The 22,648-nt window shown below is 46.8% G+C and overlaps 1 protein-coding gene and 1 long non-coding RNA gene across 2 annotated transcripts; one reads left to right on the top strand and one right to left on the bottom strand.

Moving 5' to 3' along the window:
• Positions 1–3,845: 3,845 nt before the first annotated feature.
• LOC612325 lies at positions 3,846–18,382 on the bottom strand. Its single transcript, XR_005358462.1, has 3 exons — positions 18,007–18,382; positions 6,228–6,327; positions 3,846–5,538 (listed from the first exon to the last, which is right to left on the bottom strand). It is a non-coding gene; the product is annotated as an uncharacterized LOC612325 (long non-coding RNA).
• A 227-nt stretch (positions 18,383–18,609) lies between these two features.
• On the top strand, positions 18,610–20,555 carry ADRB2 (adrenoceptor beta 2). Its single transcript, NM_001003234.1, is given in 1 exon segment — positions 18,610–20,555. A coding segment is annotated over 1 exon segment (1,248 nt). The 5' UTR covers positions 18,610–18,758; the 3' UTR covers positions 20,007–20,555.
• Positions 20,556–22,648: the final 2,093 nt, after the last annotated feature.

The raw sequence follows: 22,648 nt of genomic DNA, 5'->3' as shown, positions 1-22,648 counted from the left end.
GGATAGATGGAAGAAAAAAGCTGCAAAAATTAGAAAGCAAATATTTTTAAGCAACATTTCAGTTAGGATTAACATGAAGATCACACACCATGCTAGGTATTTCAAATAACAGGCATTTAATACAGGGAATTGATTGCAGTTGTTGGATGGTTGTAAAAGCAAAAAGAGAATGCTAAGAAAATTCATATAAGAGTAACTGTGAGAAATAGTTACCACCTCTAAGATGGAAGGAACAGAAGGGGAATGGAAAGGTGAGCAGAAAGCAAGAGTTAGAGAGTGCCCTGCATGGGCCAAGGCTTAGATCTCAGATGGCGGCTGTGGCTCAAGCCTCTGCCCTGGAGAACACCCACAGCTGATACAGGGTGTGCAGAAAATTACAGAAATTGAGCTAGGATGGCCCTTTGTTGTCGGAGGGAAACATCAAGACACCCAGCAAGGAATTCTGGGCAATGCAACCTCCAGACACCCAGCCCCAGTGTCACAGGGCAGAGAAGGCAATAGGCACATAACCAGCACAAGCAAAAAACCCAATGCAAAAATGTATCGAGTTCACAAAGTTAGGAAAGATTCCTGCCAATGAGTTTCCAATCCCAGCTCTGCCTCAGGTTGACTTACCCTGGGTGAGCAGCTTCCCTCCTCTGAGCTTCTGGTTCCCCATTCATGGCAGAGAGAAGGAACTAGATGGCCTCTAAGGGCCTTTGCTAGTCTGAGTGTGGATTTGACAGAAGCACCCAGGAGCTGCTGGGTATTTCTGAATGATTTTGTCACTCAGAGGACCCTATCACAGGCTTTAGCCATCAAATAAACACGACATTTCCTTTTTTCCATTCTCCAGCTACTGTTTACATGCTCCAAAGAAGGCAGAGGAAGGAAGCCAGAGGTGCCTTTCTCCAATTGGTGACTCTCTTAGACAAACCTTTGGTATGGCAATTCCAAAACAGCCAAGAAGGGGAATGTTTCACATTCAGTTAAAGGAACAGAGAGCTGAAGTGCAGAGTGTCGGGGAGGAGAGGGAGGAGCAAGTCAAGAGGAGGCAACTGAGAAGAGCCTATGCTGTAGGTGCGCATGGGCGTAAAGTCTAACATGTGTCTGATTCACAGCAACAATATTTCCTCCAGTCCTCTTACATGGTCCTTGCTCTCTGCCTCCCATGGCCTTGTTGGGGGTCTAATCACAGTGCAGGGAGATTCAGTTCAAATCTCAGTTCAGCTGTATGCCAGCTCAGAGGGTTAAAGCAAGGCATTTATTTTGGCCTCCTGTGAGCCTTAATTTGCTCACCTGCAAGTCAGCCTGCCTCTCAAGATCATAAGGATCAAAAGAGCTATGTGTTCACAAGTACTTTCTCGAGCTGGTGCCATTTGCAAGAGTGTGGTAATTTTATAAAAATGCACCAAGCATTGAATTGCTTAAAATGTGTTAAATTTACTTAAGATGTTTGCACTTATATGTACGTTTTATACCTTGATAAGCCAACTGTTACCTTTTGAGGGTAACAATTACCCTCAAAAAAGTAGAACTACAAGAAAGAGAAGTAAAAGGTAATTTAAATTTAGTTTGATTTATGAGCTGATGATAGTATGCAGTAAGAAGCCACTACTTAGATAACAGATCCAGTAGTACAAGTAGCTATAGAAGGAAAACCAAGTACCCTCAATTTTATAGACAGAGCTAAAATCTGCAGGGACATCCCGTCTTTCAGCCTAGCTTTGCAAAAGGAAAGCATGTTTAATGTAGGAAATTTGGGGAAGCATGGAGGAGAAAATAAAGACTGACTATAATCTTGCTCTTCCCCCACACAAAATTAAATTTTCTCCCTGAATTACACATGGCTCTGGACTAAGAGGGACTGGCTGGTGAAAGTGTTCTGTATTTCTTTCCTTCTTGTCTACTTCTTAACAGACTCAGAAACTGAGAATTCTCCTATGCCAGATAGGGGTGGCAATGTAAGGACCGAGGGAAACCAGGGGGGAAGTATAACAGGTGAAACTGCTGGGATTGGCCATGTAATGCAATGATGAATAACCGCTGACCACTGGTGGGGAAAATGGGGGTCCTTAGGGAATGGTGGGAACTACGACAAACTCAAGACCTTGTGCCCCCCAGGCTCCTTCGCTTCAACTCATTCTTCCATGTCTCCAATGTGGCTGGATCACTGGTATTTTTTTCCCTTTAGTACTGTTATAGTTTTATTTTTTATCTTTGGTATCTTAATCTGTGGGGAATTAATTTTTACATCTGATATAATACAGGAGTTTAACTTAATTTCTCCCCCAAATGTTAGCCATTCATTCCAACATCACTTATTCAATATTCTGTCTTTCCTTCCCTTACTGGAAATGCAAAATTGATTTTTGTATGTTGAGGTTATATCTGCCTACTTTTTGTTTGTTTGTTTGTTTCTTTTTTGTTGAGGTATAGTTGACACACACGTTGATATTTTTAAAATATTTTATTTATTAATTTATTCATGAGAGACACAGAGAGAGAGAGGCAGAGACACAGGCAGAAGGAGAAGCAGGATCCATGCAGGGAGCCCGATGTGGGACTCGATCCCGGGTCTCCAGGATCACACCCTGGGCTGCAGGCGGTGTTAAATCGCTGCGCCACCGGGGCTGCCCACACGTTGATATTTTTAAGAGAAATTGAGCATCTGGAATTTTATAAGTCCCCAATTTTTAAACATTAGTGCCTCATTACTTTCAACTCCCTTGGCCAAGCTGAAGACCTCTATAGGCCAGATGTGGCCACCAGTTTGCAACTTCTGCTAAAGACAACGAAGGTAGGCAGGGTTCACTGGAAGTCTATGCAGGGATGTAACAGGAGCAGATTTGTAGTTCAGGAAATTCCTGAGGCAGCTGGTGTGAGGGAGAGAGAACATTCCAGATGAGGGATGATTGGTGCTCTAGCTGGGGCAGTGGAGAGGGCGGCTGAAAGAAGAGAGGGTGTGGTATTGCAAGAATTGATGCAGGGAAGGGCATGCTCATCGCATTGTTGCCAACAGCCCAGGGTACCCACTGTTCAAGTCTGAGGAAGAAACTGCCTTGTTTGGAAACAGATGACCATGGAAGAAGAACCTCTTAGTATTAGAAATGCCTCCTTCCAAAATAGCAGAAAGACTAAATAAGCCTCAGGTTTTAGGGCTTGAAGGTAGAGTCCTAAAGGTGATGAGACGGCAGGACCTAAGCTGAGCATAGGGAAGAGGAATGAAGCTGAAACCAAGTCCTACACCCCAAAGGGACTAGAGATGCTCAATATGAAGAAGAAAAGGCATAAGGGAAGTGGGAGCTGACTTGCTGGCTCACTGAAAGCATTTACTGAGGATCCACATATGGCTGGGTTCCAACTGGGGCTAGTTTGGGGGGACATAGGGATAAGCCAAGGCAAATGAAATCAATGTTGTCCCTGCCCTGGGAGTCTTCTGGGAAAGATGGTGATTGCATAATCTCACGAATACATGCAAAGGTGCAAAACTGAGATAAGTGTTGGAAGGAGAGGGGCACCGTATTCTGAGGGCATCTCCCCAGAGGGTGGGGACCTACACTTCCAGAGGAAATGATGATTCAGCTGAGGGATGAGTAAGCAGTAAAGATGTAAACAGGGGGAAGGAAAGGCTTTCAGGCACCGGGAACAGCATGTGCAAATACCTGACTCATAGGAAGGTCTGAGGAGGCTGGTGTGGCTAGAGCAGGGCGTAGGGGCTGTCTTCAAAGACTGTCAGGTGAAGGGAGAAGGAAGTTCATTCTGTGTGGTCTGCAAATGCATCGTTCAGGGATGTTGTAATGTGCTTTTTAGTAGAGACTGATGGAAGTGTTTGGAGTTTGTTGTTTGCATTTAGTCCACTAAAATAAAAAGCTACCGTTTATTCATATTTCATGTGTCTCCACTTCTATTCTACATAATTGTCTCATGGATCCACGAATAGCCTCAGTAAGCACGTGGTCCCCTTATCGCTGCTGTGTAACAAGCATCCCCTAAACCTTTGTGGCTTAAAAAACATCAATGTACGATTACCTCTTTTGACTGTGGAAGGGGCTCAGCTAGGTAGGTTTTGCTTGGAGCTTCTCATGCATCTGCAGTCCCAGGGGCCTGAGGCTGGAGTCATCCAAAGGCTGAGGCTACACTGGAATAGTTGGAAGAGGGGCAGAAGCATCTCTCTCCTCGCAGCCTCTCCACCTCCCAGCCTGCTTGAGCTGCCTCTCTGCATGGCCGTCTTTGGCTCATGTATTCAGTGGAGTTCTTCTTCCAGAGCAGGTAACTCAGGAGACACGGGCAGAAGTTGCCAGTCCTTACAAAGACTTGCTCTGGAACTGCCACAGGGTCACGTCGACTGTAGTCGCCGGTCGCAGTAGTCACAAGTCAGACCAGATCCAAGAGGGTGAAAGATAAACGCCACCTTTTGATGGGGCAATGGCACACACAGGAGGGAAGGAAGCGAGGATGGCTGTGGTGGAGGGAAGCCATCCCAGTAATGACAATCACGGTCCCCATTTTACAGATAGAGACATCCAGGTGAAGAGAGAAACTTGCCCAGGATCACAAGACCACCAGCAAGTGGCAGAAGCAGGGTACAGACCCAGGTCAGCCTGACTCCAGAACATTCTGCATTTAATTAACCACTGGGCTGTCCCTTCAGTGTGGCAGGATGGGGCAATGGGAAGAGTCCTGGATTCCGCTGCCAGCACTGCCTCCGACTGGTTGTGTGACGTTGGGTGAGCCCCTGCCCGCCTGTGGGCCTTGGGCCCCTCCTCGGTGTAGGACTCTGGGGATCTGAGGGCCTGGGCGAGCAGGTGGGCCGCCACCGGCCCTCCCTTCCCTCAGCGCATCGGTATGTCAGCTGGGCGCCTCTGCCCTACGTCCCTCTCCTTCCCTCTCAGCAACCCTCCGGGCTGCTGTGTTTACCCGGCTCTCCCCCACTTTCCTGTAATCAGAACCAGGAAGCAAGGCCTTAGGTCTCTCCCCTCCCGGCCTCCCCGACGCGGCCGGTTCCACTCTCTGCACTGGGAACCTCAGAGGCGGAGGCCAACATCTTTGTTATGCCAGACGGGGCACATCACACGCTGCTGCACTTGGCAAATAAGTGCCGCGTCCATCAGGAGAGCACGTCCAACAAGAGCTCGGAGAAGCGGATCCGTGCTCTTGCTCGGTGCCAACTGCCCGACTGGCCGCCAGGCCGCCAACCCGCCCCACCGAGGCCGGGATCTCAGCGGGTCAGGGAACCCACAGTGCCGTCCGTCCGTGGCGGGCGATCAAAACGGATTTGTTGGTTGCACCAGCTTTTTTTTTTTTTTTTTAAACCCTGCCTTTCAATTCATTGTTTCCATTTTAGGATCCAGTTTATCCTCAAAAATATTTCGGTTCACTTTTCCTCTTTTGTCTATTCTAATTCCTTGATAATGCTTTTCTCTCCCTATTGGTTTTTTGTGAGTCTAATATTCCGGGCCACCCTCCCACCCCCACCCCCCAGGAACATTCTCTTTCAACTTAAGCCTTTGAAATTTCAGCTCGCCCCAGGTCTTCTCGTCTTCTTTTCAGTTTCAGCTAAAATGTAAGAATGAAAAGCTGTAAGGGAACTGAGAATCAGAACCCCTGGCCTCTGACTCATGCCTCCCCCCCTATTTTATTTCTCAGTTTCCCTCCTCACTGTGGATCTCATTTTCCCCATGGGACCGTGAAAGAGTTGGACTATCAGTGGGTATCTTTTTAGCAAAGGAAGACCTGTACAAACCTAATTTTACGCAGAAGCAGGAGACAGAAGGGAGTTAGGAGTGCGGCAGCCAGAGCCAGGGCCTCCCACCAGGCTCCTTGCTGTCTGAGGCTGCATTGAGGAACCCCTCGGCTCCACCGAGCTGGGCAAACCAGAGGGGCACCCTGATTCTGAGGCAGAATGATGCCTCGCCCTGCTAAGCCCCTGGACTGTCAAAAAGGGCCACATGAGCAGACACAGTCAGAGATGTGCACACACGTACACTCTAAAGAGAACCCAGGCCCCAGAAACAGCTGTGGCAAGCTCAGGCTTTTCTCATAGGGCTTCCTCATTTGTTCAAGTTTTTGCCATTTCTATTTTCATTTCTGGTTTCTTCTCACATCCTTTCCCTTCCCCCTCCAAAGAAGTTACTAAAAATTCTAACAATGTCTACTTTTATATCCTGGCTGCTATCTGTTGCATGTTCTCTCCCCACCTTCACCCCTGGCCTCCATAGACAAGACTTATTATTAAGTTCACTCACGTTTGGTTAAATTGTATTTCAGCTTCTTCACCAGAGAAGGGTAGTCATGAGGAAGAACTCTGTGGCCATAACAGTATATTCTAGAAATCTGAGAGCAACACTTTAAAAAAAAAAAAAAAAGTATTATTAAATTACACTTTCTTTTTTATTTATTTATTTATTTATTTATGATAGTCACAGAGAGAGAGAGAGAGGGGCAGAGACACAGGCAGAGGGAGAAGCAGGCTCCATGCACCGGGAGCCCGATGTGGGATTCGATCCCGGGTCTCCAGGATCACGCCCTGGGCCAAAGGCAGGCGCCAAACCGCTGCGCCACCCAGGGATCCCTAAATTACACTTTCTAATAGGACTCATCTCGGGGTGGAGGGATGAGTAACATAGACAAAGGGGATTAAAGTGTACACTTACCATGATGAGCACTGAGAATTGTATAGAATTGTTGAATCACTAGATAGTACACCTGAAACTAATGTATGTTAATTACACTTAAAAAAATCATACTCATAGTGAAAAATCAAACAGAACAGATGAGTGAAAGACGAAAGTAAAAGCCTACTGTCCTGTCCTCCCCACCAGCCCCATCTCCCTGTCACTAGTCCCCTATAGTAAACCTGCTAACTTTCTGAAAGTCTTTCCAGAGTATATTTGTGAAAATAAAAACGTATGCTATTTATACAGAAAGGTGATATACATACTATTTTTGTTTCAACCCTTTTCGTTTAGTATCTTAGAGACCTTTTAGAGATCTTTATCACACATATCTATCTCATTCTTTTGAACTGCAGGATAAAATCCATTGTACAGCCATACGCACTTTTTAAAAAATTTACACATCTCCCTATTGATACATATTTGTGTTGTTAAGTAGATGGCACATACTGTGGTTTATCAAATGAGGATATGTTATGCTGTTGTACAATGAGCCCTTATACTTTAAAATGTATTTTGGATATTGCTTCATACCAGCTGGTACAAAACTTCCTCTTTTTTTAAAATAATGGATTCTAGTTTTTAGAGCACTGCTAGCCTCACAGCAAAGTTGAGAAGAAGGTGCAGAGATTTCCTTTACACCCCCTGCCCTAAGCATATATATACCAGAGAGGTACATTTGTAGTAGTTGATGAACCTACATTGACAGATCATAATCATTCAAAGTCCATGGTTTACATTAGGCTTCACTCTTGGGGTTGCACAATCTAAAGATTTCGGCAAATGTACAATGACATATATCCACTATCATAGTATCATGCGGAGTAGTTTTCACTGCCCTAAAAATCCACTGAGCTTTGCCTCTTCATTCCTCCCTTCCCACTAACCTCTGATAATCTCTGGTGTCTTCATTCTGTCCCTAATTTTGGCTTTTCCTGGGTATCATATAGTTGGAGCCAAACAGTATGTGTAGCCTTTTCAGATTGGCTTTTTCCACTTAGTAATACACTTTTATGTTTCTTTCATATCTTTTCTTTTTAAAAATATTTTATTTATTATTAATTATATATATATATATATAGAGAGAGAGAGAGAGAGAGAAAGAGAAAGAGAGAGAGAGAGAGAGAGAGGCAGAGACACAGGCAGAGGGAGAAGCAGGCTCCATGGAGGGAACCTGATGTGGGACTTGATCCCGGGTCTCCAGGATCACGCCCTGGGCTGAAGGTGGCGCTAAATCACTGAGCCACCCAGGCTGCCCTCTTTCATATCTTTTCATAGCTTAATAGCTCATTTCCTTTTAGTGCAGAGTAAGATTCCATTGTCTGAATGTACAAGTTTATCCACTGGAGGACCCCTTGGTTGCTTCCAGAATATGAATAAATTGGCAATTATGAATAAAGCTGCTACATATCTGCATTTGCATAATAATCCATGTATGTCAATACATTAATTTATGTAGCCTTATTTCCAGCTTTTATTTTCTTACTGCACTAAACAATATTATGTTAAACAGATTTTTGGGTTTTTTTATTATGCTAAACTGCAGTGACTATCCTTTTCATATATGTTGTACAGATCTGTGTGCTCAGGACAATACCTGTGTAACTGTGTAAAATGTGACGACAGCATATTCCTGAGTTCTGTTCCGACCCTGTTTTTTGTTTTTTGTTTCTAAGACCTTATTTATTTATTCATGAAAGACACACAGAGAGGCAGAGACACAGGCAGAGGGAGAAGCAGGCTCCATGCAGGGAGCCCAATGCGGGACTTGACCCAGGACCCTGGGATCACAACCTGAGCCAAAGGCAGACGCTCAACCACTGAGCCACCAGGCACCCCCTCAACCCTGGGTTTTTGTAAAGCATTAAATTTTGCCAGTGTGGTAGATCAGAAATGGTTTCTTCTTGTTTCTGGACTTTGCATGTAGATCCACTCACTTCCTCTCAGGCTCTGTGGCCCAGATGACCACCCCATATGTTCCCACAGCTTGTCACATGTCCCTCCCCCTGTGGCAGCCTGAACTCTCCTCTTGCTGAGCTCTGTCCTGTATTTTCTGACAGCAATAAACACTGTCCCTATAGGAAAGCAGCCCTTTCCTGGCAACCAGCCCCACAGTCACACACACATTTGTGCATTTGATTCACCACCGGTCTGGGGGCAGAGAGGAGAAGAGTCCAAACTGCTTTACAAATGAGGAAGCAAAGACCTGGCACCAAGCAAAGAGCCATAGGGGCAGCACCATGTCACTCCCTTGCTGCCTTGGTTTCTTTCCTAATCCACCCCTCTGGCAAGGGCTGCTGGGCACGCTTCTGTGAAATAGTCTCCTTTATCCCATGGTGGGCTTTTTCCTGGACTGTGGCTTTCGGTGGCCTGTCCCACCCCCTTCCATGATTTCCTGTAAACCTCAACTCCTTATCCCGGCATTTTGAGACTTCCAAAATACATAGCCCACATCTCACCTTATAGCTACCCTACTCACGGGCCACGTGGCATAACTCTTCAGGAATAATTGCTGTTTCTCAAGCACAGTTCAAAGTTTCCCACATCTACATCCATTCACATGTTTCTTCTCCATGTGACCTGACTACCACCTGACTACCAAAGTCACGTCTATCCTCCACGCCCAGCTTATGGCCACCAACCAAATGAAACTCTGATTTATCTTCATCGTCTGTCACAAACTAACAAGACCAGGCTTCTGTCCATGCAGATCTATTTTAAACCTCTTTTATAGCCTTTATCACACACCCTGTCATATCATTATCCTTCTTATCTTCACCATGTTCCAGTAAATCCTTGAGAAGCAGCACCGTGTTTAAGTGCTAACTCTGCCCCCCTAGGGCTTTCAGCAGGATCTGCCAGTAGTAACTAAGATACCTAAAACTCCCACACATATGGTTGTAACATAACACAACTGAAATAAGTTTATACAACCTGGTATAGAATTTGCTTTTCTACCTTAGTGATAAAATACGGTGCAAGCTCCGGAGTCTACACATTTAGATCTACTTGATTCTCTTTAATGATTACCCATCATGATTATGTGTTTCTTCTGGTCTACTTAATCATTTCCCCTTTCTGAACAATTGGTTTTGTTTTATTCTCCTTTACAAACAAAATTGAAACTAGACGTTCAGGTAAAACATCCGACATTTAAGGAACACATTTCAAGCAAGGGAATTGCTAGATGAAAGGATATATACTTTTTACATTTTAGTAAATTCTACCAAATTACTCTCCAAACAGCTCTGTTAAATTAGTTCTTCTTTTTAAGAATCACCTTACTCTCTTGGCTAAAGACTCCTTGTTATCTGCTGCTCGCCTGCTCTTTTGGAAGTTTTCCCTAGGCCTCCTCCTCAGTGTTTACATGGGGAGACAGAGTACCGAGCTAGTTTCCCTAGCTCTGTCGCAGTATTTACTCCATTACATAGAAGTGAAGTTCATGTACCAACCTCCCTTCCCAGCATGTGAGTTTCTTAAAGGCAAGGCCTTTGTTCACTTGTTCACTTTGTAATGTCCTTCTGCTACTTTAAGAATGTCTAGGTAAATGTGTGTGTGCATGTGTGTGTGCACATGCACACGTGTCGTGAGCACCTGCCTTCTGGTCCCTGTGTTGGAGGGTTGGGGACATGAAGATGAATAAAGTAATATTAGAGAACAAAATGAGGAGTAATAATAATATGGGCTAAGTGCTAGCGTGTGGGGTAACACAAAAGCAATAGAAGAAGCCTCTAATCCAGTCTCATAGTCAGCAAGTCCTGCTGAAGGAAGCTGAACAAGCATGAGTGTGTGCATGTGTGTGTATGTATGCATGTGCACGTGCATATGTGTGTGTATTGGGCGTAGGGACTGGTACAGGAAGAGGGGAGAAGGCAAAGGGGTGGAATGGAAGAGCACTAGGAGTGGAGGAAGGGATGTGGGAAAAACCCAACGGCTCATGGCCAGTGACTTCCAACTTTTGACATCCTCTCTTCTCTTTTTAGAAATTGTGACCAGGATGCTTGGCCCCAAATCTTGGTCACTTGGCCTTTTTCCCGTAAGCATTGGAAACTGCTGCCTCCTGACCCGAACAGTCTGGTAAAAGTCAGTGGCAAGGCTCTGACAACCAGGGCGCCTCCGCCTCTCCAGCTTGGGCATGCAGTCCTTGCACTGGCTGGGCTTCTGCATCTGAGTCCTGCGATCGTGGATCAGGGTCAGTCTTCCAATCAGACAGGACTAGGTTTGAAGCCCTTCAAACCGTTTACCTCTCATGTTAGCTGAGGTGGGCTGTGATTTCTTTAAACCTCCATTTTCTCATCTGTAAAATGGGGATAAATGTGTCTGTCTCATAATGTTACACAGAAATGAGAAAAGAGGAGAGGATATGTATAAGGTGCTACGTCCAGCTGCTATAATTAATACACACACGGTTAATAAGAACTGTGCCTGCTGTCTCTCAGACCCCTTGACAACCACTTGGCTTGGATGCTGTCCATCGATTCAGCCTTCTTATTTGACAGATTGAAGACCAGACTGAGACCCAGGGAGGGACAGTCACACAGAGGTGTGAGGGCCAAGACAGGGGTCCTCTTCCTCTGGACCCTGGACTTGTTTCGCTGCCCCCACAGTGCTTAGCCCAGCTGGGGTATCCGGATATCCTCTCATTGGTGCAGTGAGATCTTTCCCTCTGTGCCACCCAGCACAAGGCACTGCTTTGGAGAGATAAGCCCTTCCTCCTCTCCTGAACAGATCAAAGGCAATTTTCTTCCTCTGCCCTTCTTTCCTGGCCACAGCCGGCTTTATTTTCTCTCTTTATTCTCCCTTCAGCCCTGCTTCATGTCCTCCTCTGCTCCAGCTGACATTGCTTGATCCCCACATTCATTTTACTTCTTGCCTACAGGACCCACCACACATTCTCAGGCATTTTCTTTCCTGAGGCTCAAACACTGGAAGGTCTGCACTTAGTCCTTCAGCCCAAGAGGCTGCATATACAATCTCACCGTGGTCGGTTTCCTGAGTGCCATAGCTAACAGAACTTTCCACAGCTTCTCTGAATTTGATACCAATAGTGAATTTACTGCTTACTCTGTGCTAAGCTAGTTCTAGCCGCTTTGCAGATATGAACTCATTTATTTCTCCTAACAACTCATGGGACTGTGAGATACTATTACCAACAATCCCAATATACAGATAAGGAGTTTGAGACACAAGATTAAGTCATTGTTCAGGGTTATACAGCTAAGAATCAGAGTAACCAGGCCTTCAAACAAAGCAGTTGGCACCAGAGTCACTCCGGAGCTCCTCTGAGGATCAAGCTGTGCCGGGGTCATTGCTTAAAGCCGCATACCGATTTTGCCTCTCCCCTCCGTGGCTTATTTCTCTCCCTTTCTTCATCCATCACTTGCACAAAAACCCTCATCCTTACAGCAGATGCTAGGAAATCCAACCTAAGACACTTCCCAAAAATCCATACCAAAGGCTGTACTACTCTCAGTAGTATGATGTATACGAAAGATTCTGTTTCCCTGTTAGATCAATTTATTTTTTCATTTGAAAGATTGCCCTCGGAGAAATGAATACAATGTCCTGAAATTGGAGGTATGCTGGAAAATCCAGGAGATGATGATGAAGATAAACACTTTTTTGGAAACTCTGTGCTAAGTTCCTTAGATGCATTATTTCATTTAACCACCAAAGGCATCTTCTGTGGGTACTGCAGTTCAGAGAACACTTTCAGTGTAATGACAACCACTGGCAGACACATCAGTGTAATGACAACCACTGGCAGACACATCACCTCAAATTTCTTAATCTCCTAATCATGATTATATTCTAACTTCTATTTTGATGTCCAGTCAAAACCTCAAATTCCATATGGCCATATCTGAATTCATCACCACTTCCTGTCCTACAGACACTTACACTACTGCTCTCCTTGTCTAGTCCCTGCTGGGTGATGGCCCTGATTCATCTGATTCAACTCCCCAACTCTCAACCCATCCAAGTTATGCTGACCTTTCTACTGTCATGTCTCCTGGTTTTCTCCCTTCCCCTCCAAACCCAGTTTTTTGTGCATTCTTTCTATTCCCTCGACTACCATTTCAGGGATTTTTATCCTCATTTTACAAAGAATCACTCTGAGACCCAGAGGGCTTAAGCACATTGCTTGAAGCACTCAGCTGGTTTAAGGTCAGAATCACCATTGGAACCCAGACCCATCTGGTTCCAAACCCCATGCTTTTTTCTATCACAGTGGTGGGTCTCATTAGCACAAGTCTGGGGCTGAAATCCCTTTAGGTGGAATAAGAAATTATTTTATAAATACTTTAGTAACACCACATTAAAAACAGTGACTACTATTAAGAGTGATCCCCTTTTCAATTTTCTTTCGGTCTTTTAAGATAGGTGAAGAAAGCCTCATTTGGTGCTAGAAAACCATTATTATCTCCCCAGCACTTGCTAATCTTCCTTTTCAATAAAAAGAGCAAGCCCCAGGCTCAGACTTTGGCAAGCAGCAAAATCTAGCTAGAATTTATTAACATTGTTTTGTTTTCATGGTTACCTTCTATTTATGGCAGATGACACCGGTTTACCACGTGTAGCAATGGCAGCAACACAAAATTTTCTTTAAAAATAAATGTATTTGGGTTTTAGAAAGAAGTCAATGTCAATAAAGTATTCAGCAAATAATGGTACACCTGCTAATTGGAATGGCAAGAATCACAATGGTGAACTTTGGCGTGGGGAAGGGAGCATGGCCAAGTTGTTTTGTAGAGTATTGATGGGTTTTGCCTGCCAGTGCCTCGGTGGCCTCAGAGTCAGGAACCCAATTTCTCAGGGACCCTCCACTTGCTTCCTTCCCACAACAGGCTCGTTCAGCTTAGAATAGAATAGGAGGGTCTTAGATGTCACCCAGGCCAACCTCATGTCATGGATGAATATTGAGGCTCAAAGAAAGAAGGTGACTTGACTAAGGTTATTTATAACATTATAGCTGTCCTGAGCCCAGAGCCTGGGTCTCCTGATCCCCCATCCATGTTACCTCCTCTGCCCCAACCTGCTTCCATCACACAGAAGTATTAATCATCACACACCATTCATTCCCTATCTGTAGGAAACTCCAAGCAATGCCATTCAGATTCAGCCCTATGAATTAAGCCCTATGCCCTAAGGCATCCCTTACATTGCATGTAACAACTTAACCTCTCTCTTAGAGCTCTAGGTGGGTAATAGCTAGCTACTGTTCTTGGGAAAATTAGTAAGAAGCGTCACTCAGTTTTTGCAGGGTTAATTCTCTTATGAAGTCCCAACTGAGAAGAGCTGGTAGAGATTAGCTTCTTTGGAAGTCTTCAGGCCAAGTAGCCCTTCAGAGGATCAACTGAAGTCTCTCCGGCTTTAATTTAAGCCATCTCCCCTCATTCGGTCCCCCTGAGACGTGGAGAATTTATTAGCATGTCTCTCATAAAACGCTAGCACAGCAGGAAATTAAATTCATCCGGTATAATCAGCCGTTCTGAAAGCTTTGCTGGTTGCTCTGCTTACTTTTTGGTTGCCAAGGTGACTGCAAATTGATTATTTGAGGACTTGTTCTATGATCATTCCAGGTATTGATGTTAAGTTTAGACATTGACAGCATGAATAGGTCTGCCCTGATGGTAAAGGAGACTCTAGACCCAAAGGAACAAGGGCTATTTAAGCTGAAAGGAAGGCTCCGGAGACCGCCAAGGGATTCTCCCAAAACCTTGAGGACGGTCTTGGGGAAGAAAAAGGAAACTTGTTTTGAGTGGCCTCAAGGGGGCAGACTTAAAATCCCTGAGCCGGAGCTGCAAGATGTACTGCAGTTCACTCTGCATAGTCAGAAATATACAGTGGCAAGAGGATGTGGGGAGCTTGCCCTTGCTAGAGCTGAGAGTTTTGGTGGATGCCTTGTGTAAGGGGCTGACCAGACTGTGAGATATTTCACTCAAAAACCAAAAACATTCTACCCAGCTACATAACTCGATGGTGACAGTAATTTTCAGTCATTTTTCTTTCTTTTTTTTTTTTAAGATTTTATTTATTTATCCATGAGAACACAGACAGATAGAGAGTCAGAGACACAGGAAGAGGGGAAGCAGACTCCCTGTGGGGAGCCCAATGCGGGATTCAATCCCGGGACCTGGGATCATACCTCAAACAAAGGCAGACGCTCAACCACTGAGCCACTCAGGTGTCCCCATAGTCATTTTTCTTTCTAAGGCACCAAGTTTTGTTCCTGTTTTCATTCTTTTTCACCAAAATTCAAATTACAAGCAAATTACTCATTATTCACATTCAAAGGGGCCTTTCACACATAGCGCCCGATAAGATAAATGTGCATTCTACGGGTACATTTTGATTCAAAAATAAGGAAACAGTAAGAGTTATCTCTTCTGCAAGGGAGCACACTGAACATTACATTTAATCTCATTTAATGTAAACTTAATGGGGTGAAGGTATACAGAGAGAATATTAAAGACAAGACATTTAAGACCATTATTTAGAAAGAAATCTACAGATGTTTATCTGCTCAGGTCATAGAGATGGAAGGAATCTCATCTAAGCCAAGAACAGGATAAGATTTTCCTAAGCTGTCCAGCTAATGGTGTGAGGACATTCCCTGGCACCAAAGAACCTTACTCCTATTCAAACATTTGTTCAGTAAATCAAAATGTGTTTTGTTTTGTTTCTGTTTGGCAGGCAGGAAACGACAAATTAGTGTCTTAAGGGATTGAACAAAATATGTAATTAGACACTATCAATCACCATAAAAGAGCCTGCTTTTTCTTACATCAGATCAAGGTGCATTTAGACTACTAAGAACTTCCAAGTTCAGCTGAAGCATTAAGTCTCTAATGCCACGAGCCCAGCAAGCAGGGCCAATCAAAGTCCTCTGCTGGGAAATGAAGGGACTGCATTGGACATATGTAAGGCAGGGAGCAGGCCTGGATCTTTTTATCTTGCCTGCCACTTTCGACTACACGCTTCTTACTTCTGCACTTTAGTTTCTTCATTGCACCATGGAGGGAAATGAATTAAATGATCTATTGACCTCTTTCCCATTCTAACTAACTCTCTCTACTCCAATTCCTTTTTTTTAAGATTTTACTCAAGACACAGAAGGAGAGTGAGGCAGAGACACAGGCAGAGGGAGAAGCAGGCTCCATGTAGGGAGCCTGACACAGGACTCGATCCCAGGTCTCCAAGATCAGGCCCCGGGCTGAAGGTGGCGCTAAACCGCTAAGTCACCGGGCTGCCCAATTCTAAAAGGAGGTCAGGAGAAGACTCTTGGTGTGAAGACATCATCTTGAAATTCCTACCAGCTTGGTGATGAAGCAGAGAGAAAGAGAGAGAGGGAGGGAGGGAGGGAGGAAGGGAGGGAGAGAGAGAGAAAAAAATGGTGAGCAGGGGCTAGGAGAAGAGAAGGAGAGATTGTCCATTTGGGAAAGGTGATGGGTAAAAGCCTGGGACCTCCTCGTTGACATAAGCCATCTTCCCTTTTTGATTTAGTGTTTGTGGGTTTTTTTAAAAGGTGTTTCCCAAAATATTCAAAGTTAAACTTTTAGATGACTCATGTGTATATCTAAATGATCAATTAGTGTTTATCCTAAAAGGGCTTTCTTTGTTCTTTTTGTTGTTGTTGTTATGGGAAGGTTAAACAATACGCTTATTTATTCCATAGCTTCGCAAACAGGAAGGAGGTTTTAAATGGCTTGGTTCCACAATTTGGGCTAGATGTATATTTAAAGAAACTGTGTTGCATAACAGACACTGCCGTTTCCTAAAATGCATCACACCAGAGCCAATTTTGGGAAACGCAAATATGGGGTGGGTATATTTTGAAAGCTATGGGTGCATAATATTTGCACCTTTATGGGAAATATTTCCTTTTTAAGGCATTTGTCTTGCAAAAACAATCTCTGGCTGGTCAAGGAAGTTAAAGGGAGCATTGCAGGTTAAATTTTGTTTCTGAGCTTTACTTGGACAGTAAACAACCAAGTTCACGTTTGTCCTTAAGTATTTGTTCTATTAGAGAAGACTGACAACACATTCTAAACTACTAAGTGATCTTTATATATTTCATTTGTAACCCATATTTGTGTGGTGCATACATGTGCAAAAGCATTTTCACATGTATTATTATATATTCCATTCTCACTCTGCCCAGTGGGAGTGACTTTATTCTCCACTTAGAGAAGGAGGAAATTAGGTTCTCTCTTTTTGACTTGCCTAAGGAAGGTGAGCTAGAAAGTGCTAGGACAGAGGATCTGGAACCTGAGTATTCCAATTCTGAGTTTTAGAGTCAAGAAGACCTGGGTTCACCTCCTGCCTCTGGCACTGCCTGGCCCCGTGCCCCCAGGCAAGCTATTTTTCTCTTTGAGCCCCATTTGTGAATAAAGCTAAAAATAGTGCTCCCCCCACCATGGGACTGTGGGAAGGATTAAATGGAATAATGCATGAAAAGCACATAGCAGAGTGTTCCCTAAATGTTAGCCATTGTTATGTTATTATGTAATCTACAAAGTATGTTTGGTTACACTGCATGAAATACTTTCAGTCTTTCAAAGAAGCTACTAATACATGTGAAATCAAATCCTGAAAATTAATTTCTTCTTAACAGTCAAGTCATATGCCAGATGCAAAGGATAATATTTCATGGACAAAGACCCTAGTCTGAAGGCTTGGTATGACTTTTTTTTTTTTTTTTTTAAGGAGAAATTATCTTCTGTCCTGTGGTTTCAAAACTTTCTGAATGTTAACACATTCTAATGGTCTGAGCCATATGAAACAGCCACTTTTAAAGTCAGACGCCACAGAAGAGAGGCAATTTCATATGGCTCAACCCGACAAATCAACACACTACCGGGCAGATTGAAAGCTTTTTTTTTTTTTTTTTTTTTTTTTTTTTCTAGTGGCAGCGGGATTGCTGAAGAAGATGAGGTTGAAAGGAAAATTATTCTATTTTCAACTCATTTTCATTCCCACAGATGACGAGGGAGTGCTAGCACACGCCCAAGAATTACGAATGGAAGCCCACAACCCTCTCTCCGGGTCCCCAAACCCGGGCCTGCATACCCCAGCTCCAGCTCCCAGTGAAATCCAGAGGGTGCAATCCTGTGTCTCAATGCCTGCAAATTCCCAAGGAGGGCACCCAAAGTGCTTGACAGTGAGTGTGCTAAGGAAATCGGGCCGCTGTTGAAGTCACCTCCTGTGGTCCTGCCAAATGTTTGAAAGGCAATGTGCCTCGTGTGTGTGTGTGTGTGTGTGTGTGTGTGTGTGCGCGCGCGCGCGCTCGTGTGTGTGCTGGGAAGGGGCGGGGGTGCTGTGCGCCCCAGTGAGGGGTTTGCGGTACCTGGAGGGGGTCGTCCGAGTCTGTGGCTCTCTGCCTGCCTCCACGTGAGCGCTCAGCGTCCTGTTTACCTGGTTCTGTGCTCTGGGCGCTCCTGTGTTGGCTTTCTGGCCCGGCCTCCGCTGGGCAGGGGTGACTTTGTGCGCGTGGGCTTCTGTGTGCGCGCGCACGAGTGTGCTTGGGGGGTGCGCTGGACGGGCGCGTCTCCGCAGAAGTCTGAGCCTGTCTGTCGGGGTGCGCGTGTGCCTGTCCCTGCCTGTCGCTGCTTCTTCCGAGTGCTGGGGGCCGCACAGGTAGCGGCCCCCAGGGAGCGCCAAGCCCCGGGCGCGGCGGGGGAGCTCGCCAGCCCCAGCCGCGGGCCTCGGGGGCGGCCGGGCAGCGGCGGGGCCCCGCCCGGGCCGGCCCCGCGAGCGGGCGGGAGAGCCGAGGGCCGGGCCGGGCCGGGCCGGGCCGGGCCGGGCGGGGCGGGCGGGGCGGGCGGGGCGGGGCGCTCGGGCCCTCGGGGCTGCCCGCGCGCCATTGGCGGAAAGTTGGCGCACGTCACGCGGAGGGCAGCTCCCTAAAGTCGTGCACATAACGGGCAGCGCGCACTCCGGGGCGGCTTCTCGGGGCGCAGGCTGTGGGGGCCGCGCGGGCGAGCGCAGAGCACCCCGCGAGCTGGATGCGGCTTCCCGGCGCCCGCTCGCTGCCCGCGGCGCCGCCCCCGAGGTCCGCCCGCTGAGGCGCCCGTGCGCTCACCTGCCGGCCCGCGCGCCATGGGCCAGCCCGCGAACCGCAGCGTCTTCTTGCTGGCGCCCAACGGGAGCCACGCGCCGGACCAGGGAGACTCGCAGGAGCGGAGCGAGGCGTGGGTGGTGGGCATGGGCATCGTCATGTCGCTCATCGTCCTGGCCATCGTGTTCGGGAACGTGCTGGTCATCACGGCCATCGCCAGGTTCGAGCGTCTGCAGACGGTCACCAACTACTTCATCACCTCCCTGGCCTGTGCTGACCTGGTCATGGGCCTGGCGGTGGTGCCCTTTGGGGCCAGCCACATCCTCATGAAAATGTGGACCTTCGGCAACTTCTGGTGTGAGTTTTGGACTTCCATTGACGTATTGTGCGTCACGGCCAGCATCGAGACCCTGTGCGTGATCGCGGTGGACCGCTACTTTGCCATCACCTCGCCCTTCAAGTACCAGAGCCTGCTGACCAAGAATAAGGCCCGGGTGGTCATTCTGATGGTGTGGATCGTGTCCGGCCTCACCTCCTTCTTGCCCATCCAGATGCACTGGTACCGGGCCACCCACCAGGAAGCCATCAACTGCTACGCCAAGGAGACGTGCTGTGACTTCTTCACGAACCAAGCCTATGCCATTGCCTCCTCCATCGTGTCCTTCTACCTACCCCTGGTGGTCATGGTCTTCGTCTACTCCAGGGTCTTCCAGGTGGCCCAGAGGCAGCTCCAGAAGATCGACAGATCGGAGGGCCGCTTCCATGCCCAAAACCTCAGCCAAGTGGAGCAGGATGGGCGGAGCGGGCACGGACATCGGAGGTCCTCCAAGTTCTGCTTGAAGGAACACAAGGCCCTCAAAACTCTGGGCATCATCATGGGCACTTTCACCCTGTGCTGGCTGCCCTTCTTCATCGTCAACATAGTGCATGTGATCCAGGATAACCTCATCCCTAAGGAAGTTTACATCCTCCTAAACTGGGTGGGCTACGTCAACTCTGCTTTCAATCCCCTTATCTACTGCCGGAGCCCTGACTTCAGGATTGCCTTCCAGGAGCTTCTGTGCCTGCGCAGGTCTTCCCTGAAGGCCTATGGGAATGGCTACTCCAACAACAGTAACAGCAGAAGCGACTATGCTGGGGAGCACAGTGGATGTCACCTGGGGCAGGAGAAAGACAGCGAACTGCTGTGTGAGGACCCCCCAGGCACGGAAGACCGTCAAGGTACTGTGCCTAGCGATAGCGTTGATTCGCAGGGGAGGAATTGTAGTACAAACGACTCACTGCTGTAATGCAGCTTTTCTACTTTTTATGAACCCCCTCCCCGCAACGAAACACTATACAGACTATTTAACTTGAGTGTAATAAATTTAGAATAAAATTGTATAGAGATGTGCAGGAGGAGGGACGGCCTTCTGCCTTTTTTTTTTATTTTTTTAAGCTGTAAAAAAAAGAGAAAGCATATTCGAGTGATTGTTTGTTGTACAGTTCAGTTCCTTTTTTGCATGGAACGTGTAAGTTTGTGTCTGAAGGGCTTTGGTCCCAGAGGACCTGGGGCTGCTATGTTTTGATGACTTTTCCGTGGATCTACCTCATTGATCAAGTATTAGGGGTAATATATATTGCTGCTGGTCATCTGTATGTGAAGGAGTCTTTTCTTCCTGCACCCTTGCACTGGAGGATCTTGAGTATCTCGGACCTTTCAGCTGTGAACACGGACTCTGCTGGCCCCTCTTATTTGCTCAAACAGGGTGTTGTTGTAGGCAGGGATTTGAGGGGCAGCTTCAGTTGTGTTCCTGAGCAAAGTCTAAAGTTTACAGTAAATAAATTGTTTGACCATGACTTCATTGCACCTGTTTCTCCAAAACCCCTTGACTGGAGTGTGGTCGCCTCCCCCCACTGGAAACCGCAGGTAACTATTTGTAATAAATAACTGCCCAGGGACTTAATATGGAATGATACAGGAATGGCACGCACTGATTGCTTAACCCTTTCCTTTGCCTTTGACTCTGCTGCTGCGAACCTGTATCTCTCTCAATGCCAGTGCCTCAGAGCAGTTGTGCCTGCCGTCAGCATAGCTTGTCTCCCTGGTCCTATGGTGATGATTCTGTGTTGTTACATCAGAAACACTGACTCACAGAAACGGAGTTACAGGCATCTGCTTTGTCCCTCCACGCGCCCCCACTGCTCACCTTCTAGTCCTACTTGTTTAACAGCTGCTTATGTCATATATTGGCTGCAGATCTATATATAGTGGAGATCTTCGTACTGTGTCAGGTTTGGCATTTTAAAGATAAAGGAAGAAGCTCTTATGCACAAGCTACCCAGACAGAGCCCTTGTCATTCCAAGGGAAACCGAAAAGGGCATTGGTCGTAGGGAGAAAGCTGGAAAACACTTAACCGATGAATAAATACCTCATGACCTCAAAACGAGATTGTAAACCTTCCTCCTCCTTCTGTCTCTCTTCCTCACTTCGATATAAAGCCAGCCAGGCTTCTCAGCCTTGGCACTGTTAACGTCTCGGGCCAGGTAATTTTCTGGGCGGGGGCCTGTCCTGTGCATGGTCAGATGTTCAACAGCATCTCTGGCCTCTCTACCCATCAGATGCCAGCAGCACCCCCTGAACTGTGACAACCGAAACTGTCTCCAGACCTTGCCAAATACTCCGTGAGGGGTGAAATCACCCCTGGTTGAGAACCACAGATCCAAGGTTCCAAAATCTAAACAGGGCAGCCGCTTGATTTTGCAGAGCATCCGAGAGGGATTTTCCATGGTTCACTGGGTTAGTGACAGACCCCGGGCCGGCGCTCTTCCCTCCACCCCTCCACCCTGCCATGCTGCCTTCCCAACTCACCTTCCAGCCGCCCCGACACTGACTGTATTTGTGGGGATGTGCATTGTTTGGTAGGGTTTATCCATGGAGGCGAGGCCTGTGAGTCTACTGCCTTTTTGTGGAGAGATTCTAGTACCGTTAAGAGGCACATGAGGGAAAATCACAAAAGTAAACACATTTCTTCTCCCACCCCCTTTCTATTTTTGCCCGTGTGTCTGAGCCGGAGCTTGGCCCAGGTTTGACCGAGTGGACCGTCCTCCTTGGCAACGGCAGCCTGGAGAGGATCAGCCTGCAGGTTCATTGCCATTGCACCCGCTCACGAAGCCGACTCCACTTCTCTCTTCCCTTCTGTCCCAGCCAAGGTCCCCAACCAGAGAAGCTTTGGCTTCCTCTGCTTCCTGTCAGCGCAGTGATGGGTGTCCGGGTGCACATGCAGCTCTCGGGAGAAAGCTAGGTGCCCGAGTTTTCAGGACGTGCAGTGGCAAATTGGAGAGTGTGTGTGTGCCCTTCAGCGCTTTTACTTTTTCTCCAAGGGCTTTGCTGCCTCTTCTCACATTCTCCTCCTGCTCTGGGCCCCACACCCAGAGGTGCGGGCAGCTTCTCCAGCCAGTCTTCACCCTCCTGGTGGCCTCACAGGATCTTGGACTTGAAAGAGCCCATAGAAAGCATTTGGCGTCCAAAGAGACGAAAAATCTGTGAGGGGGAATGACCTGCCCAAGGTAAGAAGCCAAGGATGTCAGAGACGGGGCTGCAGCCGTAGAACCCAGCTGTCAGCTGTTATTCCTGGAACAGATGTCTTCCCTCCACTGCATGGCCATTGACTTCTGTCCTCGCCCTCCATGGTGGCAGCTTTCTTTCCCTGGGGCTGTCACAGAACAAACTCATGTCAGTGGGTGTTACTGCTCTCAGGTCCTTAGCGCAGAATTCAGGCAATGACCAAATAACCACAATAGGGATAAGAGAAAGAATTGTTCTTTTACTCAGCAAGAGTCTACTAGGATATCCTCAGCGTTGGGGAGGCGGGGGGACAGGGAGGAGCGGGGAAGAGATGCATGCTTCCTCGACCCACCAGGAATTATAAGCCACTCCGGGTAGAAATT

This window comes from Canis lupus, chromosome 4 (genome assembly GCF_011100685.1).
Source record: "Canis lupus familiaris isolate Mischka breed German Shepherd chromosome 4, alternate assembly UU_Cfam_GSD_1.0, whole genome shotgun sequence".
NCBI lineage: Eukaryota > Metazoa > Chordata > Mammalia > Carnivora > Canidae > Canis > Canis lupus.
Note: the sequence above shows the minus strand (reverse complement) of the source record. Positions and strands in the feature narration are given on the sequence as shown.